Source organism: Amia ocellicauda, chromosome 4 (assembly GCF_036373705.1).
Source record: "Amia ocellicauda isolate fAmiCal2 chromosome 4, fAmiCal2.hap1, whole genome shotgun sequence".
NCBI lineage: Eukaryota > Metazoa > Chordata > Actinopteri > Amiiformes > Amiidae > Amia > Amia ocellicauda.
In genome coordinates, this window is record NC_089853.1 from 11067741 (window position 1) to 11077056 (window position 9316).

At 39.5% G+C, this 9316-nt stretch overlaps 1 protein-coding gene across 1 annotated transcript; it reads left to right on the forward strand.

The window, feature by feature from the left end:
* Window positions 1-727: 727 nt before the first annotated feature.
* rag1 (recombination activating 1) lies at window positions 728-5947 on the forward strand. Its single transcript, XM_066702894.1, has 2 exons — window positions 728-2134; window positions 3622-5947. The coding sequence occupies exons 1-2, from the start codon at window positions 733-735 to the stop codon at window positions 5361-5363; spliced, it is 3144 nt and encodes a 1047-aa protein (XP_066558991.1). The 5' UTR covers window positions 728-732; the 3' UTR covers window positions 5364-5947.
* Window positions 5948-9316: the final 3369 nt, after the last annotated feature.

Consider the following 9316-nt stretch of genomic DNA (forward strand, 5'->3'; position numbering starts at 1 on the left):
CCCAGTTTCCAACGAGGTCCTTTATGAAAACTGAAATATTTACAAAATGCTGTGTGGTGGAAAAGAGAACCTGCCAATTAGACTGGAACCTAAAGGTGCCCTGCCATCTCAGTTACAAAATACATGCTTAATTTAGGTTTTGTATCAAGATTACAACAGAGAGCTCTAAGGTTATTTTTGCTAATGTACCACCTCTTTGAAACAATCTGCCTTCAATACAGATTCCTGCTGGTGGTTATAAATGGAAGTCATAAATGTTAGAAATGAAAAACAAAAAAGGTTAATTGAATAAAGCTGAAGAGGATAATGAAATAAATGCAAACTTGTAATGGAAACATCAATTGATTAAGCCTGGCCCCTGTGGTGACCTAGTTTGCCATGTACCCAGGATTGCTGCAGAAATGTGTTATTTCAGAGCAAGCATTCACTGCCTATTTATTTCACATATTTCATATGCTTTATTATCTAGCAGAATGGCAGGGATGGCTCATAGAAGGTGGGAACATCTAGTTTGGATACCACTTTACATTGTGTCCCTAATTACACTGTATTTACTCCATAATTCCTTAGTAAATAGATACAGTTCAAAGTATTTGCATTAATTATGATGCAGTTATGATTATATTGTAGTTATAAGTACACATGTATTTACTAAGTTATTGTTATTGCTGGCAACCTGTGAACATGGCATTATCTTTGATTTCTTCCTGTAGGAACTATTCTGTCAGCAGAATGGCAGCGCCTCTGGCAGAAACCCCTTTGCGCTCCATGCCTGATGAGATCCAGCATCCCTACTCCAAGTTCTCTGACTGGAAGTTTAAGCTCTTCCGCATCAAGTCCATTGAGAAGGCTCCACTGGCCAGGGAGAAGGAAAACCAGCCGGCCCAGATAATTTTGGCACAGCCTCCCAAAGATGTAGAAATGTTGGGAGGTGAGACCCCCTCTATGGGTGTGATGAAGCTTTGCCTGGGAGGGAAGTCCAGGGAGAGTGTGGAAAACAATCGAGTAGACCTTAAGCTTGTGGAGATAGAAACCCACATGGCTCGCCTGAGGTGTCTTTGCAGACTTTGTGGAGGACCTTTAAAAAGAGGCAAGGCCAACCTGGAGTATGAGGTACAGGGAACTTTGGATGATGTGAGCCGAGAAGCTCTGAGGAAAATGGGCTGTAAGGCCCGAGGCTGGCCAGAGGTTATCTTGAAAGTCTTCAAGCTGGACGTGACTGGAGACCTGGAGACAGTCCACCCAGCCTTCTTCTGCCACAGCTGCTGGAAAGCTGCGATGCGAGGAGGAGGCTTCTGCTGCTTCTCCAACACCCAGGTCCCCCAGTGGAAGCCTCATTCTGCCTTCTGCAAGCTGTGCTCTCAGACTGTGCTTTCCCTTAAACGGAAGCGCAAGTCCCCCAGGTCTCAACTGGCCAAGCGAACCAAGTCAGATTTTGGTGAACGCAGTGTCAGGGGCCGGAAATCCAAAGACCAGGGCAAGCCCAAGCCCAAGCCTAAGCCTTGGACCAAAGTTCACATCCAGAGAAAATTCTGGGTAAAGAATATAACCTGCTGCAAAAGCATCCACCTCAGCGCCAAACTCCTATTGGTGGACTACCCTGTTGACTTTGTCCGTTCAGTCACCTGTCAGGTATGTGATCATTTGCTAGCAGAACCCGTCCAAGCATCATGCAAGCACCTCTTCTGCAGGGCTTGCATCCTGAAGTACATCCGTGCCCTGGGGACCCACTGCCCCGCCTGCCATGTCCCCTGCATTCCCTCCGATCTGGTGACTCCAGCCAAGGCTTTCATGGGGGTCCTCAATTCACTAGTGATCCGATGCCCGGCCGAAGGCTGTCAGGAACAGGTGCGGCTGGAAGATTATTGGGCGCATACCCTTTGCCACCAAGAGAGCCAGAGCAATGACATATACTTGCCTGTCAATAAGGGAGGGAGACCAAGGCAACACCTGCTCTCACTGACACGCAGAGCCCAGAAACACAGGCTGAGGGAGCTGAAGAACCAGGTGAAGGCGTTTGCCGAGAAGGAAGAAGGAGGGGACATCAAGTCCGTCTGTCTCACTCTCTTTTTGCTGGCCCTAAGAGCGGGCAATGAGCACAGACAGGCAGATGAGCTTGAGGCAATGATGCAAGGTATTATTTATTTATTTATATATCTATTCATTTCTGAAAGACAACTCCTTTAGCCAAAGTTATTTACAATGATTACAAGAGTATTACACTATACTTACAACATTATACTATGTTACACAACACTTGTATAAAGACAATAAGTAAAACTGAATTCTTCTTCTTCTGATTGCCTTTCATCTCTTGATTCAAATATGTATTCATTATTAATTTCCTGATAGTAATGTCTTGATTTTCTTGACACCTAAATACACTACTTGCAAAGCAAGATTGCTGGTACTGTGTGGCTATCAGATAACACAACTTATCAATATGTTGCTGTAAAGTTGTATTTTTGGCTATGGTGGATATAACATTGTTGTAGTGTTCATACAACATTGCTGAAACAACAATAAAAAAAGAGAAATTAGGTCACTTGTAGAGGATGTTTTCTTGGCAGAAACACATTAGGTCTCTACACATAATGTGAATATCTTAATTTGTTTATGTGAAAAATGCTAATCTGTGTTCGCTGTAATATCATAAATCAATACTGCATTATTTACAACACTTAAGAATGTTTGAAATACTTCAGTGTTGTAGAATTATCTTCTGTCGATAACAGTTCATAAAATGTATAATAATGTAATTAATTGGTTGCAAAAACATTGTGGTTATGTTGCAACTACAGTGCATTGTTGTTCTCACCATGTTGTCCAATATTGTGACGAATGTCCAGAAGCATCTACATATGTATCTGGTCCACATTTTGTGAATGTTGCCTTAACACTCAAAGTGTTACACTTTTAGCTGTTCCTTGCTTCTCTATAACAGTTTCCCAAATCAGGTGCCCAAAATGGACTCAAATAAGACTTGCAGGGGGTACAAGAACTGAATTATGCGTTCACCAGATTATGTTACAAGAATAAAAAGTTAAACCAGCTTCTAGGCTGACCCTCAGTGTCATCAAAAAGCAAACATCGCCCCTAACTCCACCCCATCAAAACATGAGCAGCAGTTACACAAAACGTCAATTGTATGTGCAGTCCATCTCTCTAGGGAATGAGACCAGCTGGCTTGCATGTTCACCACAAACCAATGAGTTTCTGTTTGTCTGCTTCTAGGCTTTTACTATTATTAACAATAACAATAATAATAAACACTGTACTACAATGCAATATACATAGGTCACCAAAATATTTCCTTAAGGAAGTGGGAGCAGGTGTGACACAAGCCATGTCCTGTTCAATCTTCCAGTTCTTTAATATCAGTTACTTCTCAGATATTCAGCGACTCTTTGTATGGATGTATTAATTCTTCTTATTCTGTGTGCCTTTTGATTTTTGTTTTAAAGTTTCTGAATAAGATCAGATTTTTCTCATAAGACTTCCACCTATTTTCACCCAATATTTTTTATTTTTTATTCTTTACAATTCTTTTAAATTTACAATTTGATAAAATCCCTATGTTTATGTGATGCCTATATTAATACACTGTCTTTTGCGCTTTAGGAAGAGGATTCGGCCTACACCCTGCTGTTTGTCTTGCCATACGTGTCAACACCTTCTTGAGTTGCAGCCAATACCACAAAATGTACCGTACTGTTAAAGCAACCAGTGGCAGACAGATCTTTCAGCCCTTACACACCCTCCGAAATGCAGAGAAAGCCTTGCTTCCAGGATACCATCCCTTTGAGTGGCAGCCGGCATTGAAGAACGTGTCCAGCAACACAGAGGTGGGGATTATAGATGGGCTGTCTGGCTGGGTGGCTTCTGTGGATGACCAACAGATCAACACCATCTCCCGCAGGTTTCGCTATGATGTGGCTCTTGCCGCTGCTTTGAAGGACTTTGAAGAGGACATTGTGGAAGGCATGAGGGAGCAGCAGCTGGATGACAGCTTGACTGAGAGTTTCACTGTGATCATCAAGGAGGCTTGCGATGGCATGGGAGACGTCAGCGAGAAACATGGGAATGGCCCAGCTCTTCCTGAGAAAGCTGTCCGCTTCTCCTTCACCATCATGTCTATTTCCGCCCACAGCGAAGATGGGAAAAATGTCAAGATCTTCCAGGAGCTCAAACCTAACTCAGAGCTCTGCTGCAAGCCCCTGTGCCTTATGTTCGCGGACGAATCTGACCATGAAACGCTGACTGCTATATTGGGGCCTGTAGTGGCTGAGCGGGAAGCCATGAAAGAAAGCCGCTTGATCCTTTCAATTGGGGGCATGCTGAGGTCCTTCCGGTTTGTGTTTAGGGGCACAGGCTATGATGAGAAATTGGTCAGAGATGTGGAAGGACTTGAGGCTTCAGGGTCTACTTACATCTGCACCCTTTGTGATTCCACCAGAGCAGAAGCTTCTCAGAATATGGTGCTGCACACAATCACCAGGAGCCACGAGGAGAACCTAGAACGCTATGAGATCTGGAGGACCAACCCATACTCAGAGTCGGCCGATGAGCTGCGTGATCGGGTCAAAGGGGTTTCAGCAAAACCGTTCTTGGAAACGTTGCCCTCCATCGATGCGCTGCACTGTGACATCGGGAATGCCACCGAGTTTTACAAGATCTTCCAGGATGAAATTGGAGAGCTCTACATCAAAAGCAACCCCACCCGGGAGGAACGGAAGCGGTGGCAGTCTGCCCTAGACAAGCAGCTGAGGAAGAAGATGAACCTTAAGCCCATCATGAGAATGAATGGCAATTTTGCCCGCAAACTGATGACCAAGGAGACGGTGGATGCTGTGTGTGAGCTGGTTCCTTCTGAGGAGCGCCGAGAAGCTCTCAAGGAGCTGATGAATCTCTACCTCCAAATGAAACCTGTTTGGCGCTCCACCTGCCCAGCCAAAGAGTGTCCTGACTTGTTGTGCCGCTATAGCTTCAACTCGCAACGTTTTGCCGAGCTCCTATCTTCCACCTTCAAATACCGCTACGATGGCAAGATCACCAATTACCTGCACAAGACCCTCGCTCACGTGCCTGAGATCATTGAGAGGGATGGATCCATTGGGGCCTGGGCCAGTGAGGGCAATGAATCAGGGAACAAGCTCTTCCGTCGCTTCCGCAAGATGAATGCCAGGCAGTCCAAGTGTTACGAGCTGGAAGATATTCTCAAGCACCATTGGCTCTATACCTCAAAGTATCTCCAGAAGTTCATGGAGGCTCATAAGAACTCAGCTAAGGCTTTTGAAGCCACCATCAATCCAGTGGAGACCCCGGAGGATGAAGCTGAACTCATGGAGTCTCTGGTGTTTTGAGATGGCAAGGGCCACTCCTGCTGTTCTCCTACATGGTTCTGTGCCTGAGAAAGATGAAGTTCTTCGATTGGGTTGTGATGGCTAAACAGCTTAGGTTCAGGCAATGAAAGTCCAGGCTAAACAAGAGTGGTTAAATGGTTAAAGGTGGCCAAATAACCATAGTTCATATTGAATAGGTTATCTACACCTCATGTATATGAGGTTTGGTTAGATATTTTAGTTTGGACACATTTGGTTTATTCATCTGGAAAGTAGGACATTTTTTAAATATTTTTAAAGGAAGGCTCAACAATTTTTTGAATGTAGCCATCCCTCATGTTTGCTGTTTTTGAAAACTTGGGTTACTGGCTCTATATTATAAAGTTTGCATATTTAGAAGAGCAGCGTACATTCCTTGCATGCCTCTACATGTTACAGTAACAGAGGCTATAACAATTTAGAGATGTAAATGAAGAGGAATGAATGAATTATTTTATTTTATTTTACTTAAGATATACTTTATGTAATTTCCTCAGTTTGACTGGAGAATATTAATTGATTTGTGTTGTATTTCTTACACACACACACACACACACACACACACACACACACACACAAATACACACACACACACACACACATATATATATATATATATATATATATATATATATATATATATATTAATACAAAGAGGTAACATTTTGAATACAGTCATTACTAGTTTTAATAGTTATTACACGTCGAATTTGGGAAAAAGTAATTCAGATGGTATAGGTGTCCTTCGGCCTACTCTAACCCCTCTTCTTAAAACATAGTCAGTGACGGTGTACATGATATTCAGGTTTTATTAAAAGGACAAATATTTAAAACATATTTACTGACTTTCTTTGAAACTGAAGCACAAAACTGCATGTTCTGTTACAAGGCTCACTTTGTTAGACAACACTGTGTTGATTACCTCAAATAAAAAAGCTGTTTTTATTACTTAGAATCTCAACATGTGTGTTCCAGGCTCGCAATATGTTGCTTTAAATGTTTTTAATGAATGCTTAATTTTGGACATAACCATGCCTGGTAAAATATTGCAGTATTTTTTTAAATGTACAATAACAATGTGATATGGTTTGGAGGGAGGGATTTTAAAGTTGGTAATGGTTTACATGATTATATAAACAGGTGATATATTTTTTTTTCAATGCTGTGTTTAAGTGTATTTTCTCCCAGGTTTTGGGCAAATCAAAAAGAACACCTTCTTCATTATCAATCTTTAAATGTGTAATCAAATATTTTCAACCTCATGACACATCGACCTCTTCATATGACACAAATAACATTTATTTATGGAATACAACCATCCTACCTCTCATTTTCAGAGCAATATTCTTACTTGAATACAGCTGTAATGCAATATATTCACACCCTTCATTTGAAAGAAGGTTATTTGGCAATTAATTTGGTAGATTTCATTTTGATACTCGCTGATCTGTCACAATGTTTTGACTGCCACTCCATAGAAATCAATACATTTGCCACAAGAAATTGGCTTAGATGAAAACAAAACTTCAGCCTGCCAGCAAATTGCAAATGACAGACCTGTTCCCAGTCACATTTTTATTTATACACAGTAGAATGTGACTTCAGACAATCAATTAAACTAAAATAGGGTACAAGTTTTTAACTTTATAATCACAGCTAAAGCAATGTTTTGACCATTGTTTCGATTCAAGGGTGTGAATGGATAGGAATGGAAACATTCCAATACACTGCTGAGATCATTGTTATTACTTGAACATCTAACATTCTGATATTTAAACCTGCACTTGGATTGGTACTGTGCTTGCTGTAACACACCCAATCAGTCAATACTCCTCCATAACATTTATTGCATGTCCATTAAATTACTGTATTGAAGTACTTCATTTCCTTGTGTATTTTATTTATTTTATTTTTTGTACAGGGTATATTTTAAAGCTTGAATGCAAGGGCTACAGGTTCAAAACAAAACTTGATTTTGTTTACTGTTTTGTTAGATGATTTGTAATTTGCTTTGATTTTGATTTAAATATAGTGGGATTTATTTGCACCTTTGTTGCATGTAATTAAAAACTTGGACTTGAAGACAGAATAACTGCTGTAAGTTGTTTTCGATCTTCATGTCATTTACTTATTAAAAAAAAAAATTAATACATTTTTTTTATTGTGTTAATTTTGAACCAATTTGTAGAATTAATTAGAGCTGTACAATTTGAATAATTATGTTGCTATATTACTTTTATATATTACTTTTCTGTTACTGCTGATCTCATAAGATTTATTTTTTTCAAGAACTGCTAACAGGTGGAATTTAATGAAGTGAAGAGTAATATTAGTACACTAATGTTTCAGTGTTTTAATTTCTTAAGAAAAAAACAAACAAACAAACCATTAGGCGTTTGGTTATGTTGGGTGTATAAAAGAACTGCAAGAAAATATACTTGCTTACTCATTTTATTTTGAGTACAACTAGGTACTATTATCTTGTTTAGGCATTTGGTAATTTTGCTGCTTCCCAGGGAAATTGCAAATGTTATTTAATGGTGTTTATTACCAAGCTTTGCAATGTAGGCACTTGGCTTTGGCTTTTATAGCTACAATCTTGGACATTATGTTACAGTATTTCAATATATTACACTATTTTGTTTTTCTTAGAGCACTTTCACAAACATTACCTGTTTACATCACTGATAAATTTGAAGAGTTACTGTCTGAATTGTCAGTGCAGAATTGTTCACTTTTGTTCTGTTTTGTTTTGAAGTGTTTTGATATTGTACTTTTTAACATAATTTAATAAATATGCTGTGTGGTTGGAGATTAATAAAATCATTAAAAAAATCACTGTTGTGTCTCCGTTCATTTCCTCCACTTTACAATAGTATTTGAATGTAACCTGCTCTAAGAAATTACACTTATAAATTGATACAAGTCAAACTTTAATGTGGTATTTGATAGTGAATGGTTTAAATCCGACTGTCAGCTTGAGTGAAGTAAGAAGTGATTGAGTAGTACTTGATGACTTATTTAACCCCTTCCAATTTCAGTTGTAGCTAACAAACTAGTTATGCTTAAATGATCTGCTCAAAATGCAGATGAGTTCATTTGGATATTGTTATTGTTTTGTGTCCCTCATTTCCCATGACCTCATTACATTGTGCTGCTTGCCCTGCAATTATTTGCCCTGTGTCTCTGGCCTTAATATTTTGATAGTAATGTATTGAAGTATATTACATCATATGAATGATGAATTAAAAAAAATAAAACAATGAAATTCAGGGGTTGTTGTTTCAGTGTACATTATAATAGACGAGTTGAAGTGGTTGTGGCAAGGAAGAGAGGCTCCTTGAGAGCCTCAGGGGATCACATGTATTACCAAGACAAATAACTTTGCAAATGAGTCATTCCAATGCTTTGCAGATGGAGCTGGGTAGGTGTTGTTTTCCATGCTATGTTGACCAGCTGTTATAGATTGAAATTAAAAGGAAAAACTTGTTTGGGGCTTTAGCTTTTTCTTCTTCTTCGGATTGTTTAGTGTTCTTTTGTGTGCAAGTTTTTGAAATTGAGCATTCAACCAACACTTGAGGGCATAGGGGGAGAAATTACCTAAGCTGAATGGTGGCCATAAATGACCAAGAAAAAAGAATTTCATATTAGGTGTACATTAGGCAGTTGTTAACATGTAGTGTGTGTGGCTGGGATCCTGTACATGTTACATAAATGGGACTACGTGGCACAAAGATTAGTTATTAAAACGGGAGTATTTAACACAAGTTCATTCACATTTGTGTCTATGCATCAGTAGTTAATCTATTAAGAGTTTATTAGACACCAACAAGGTTAATATATGTATTCACTAAGTTGAGAAAAGACTTAATATATTTCTGTGTGCCGCTTTTCTCTGCAACATTACACCTCACTCTGGGTATTTTTGAAACCAG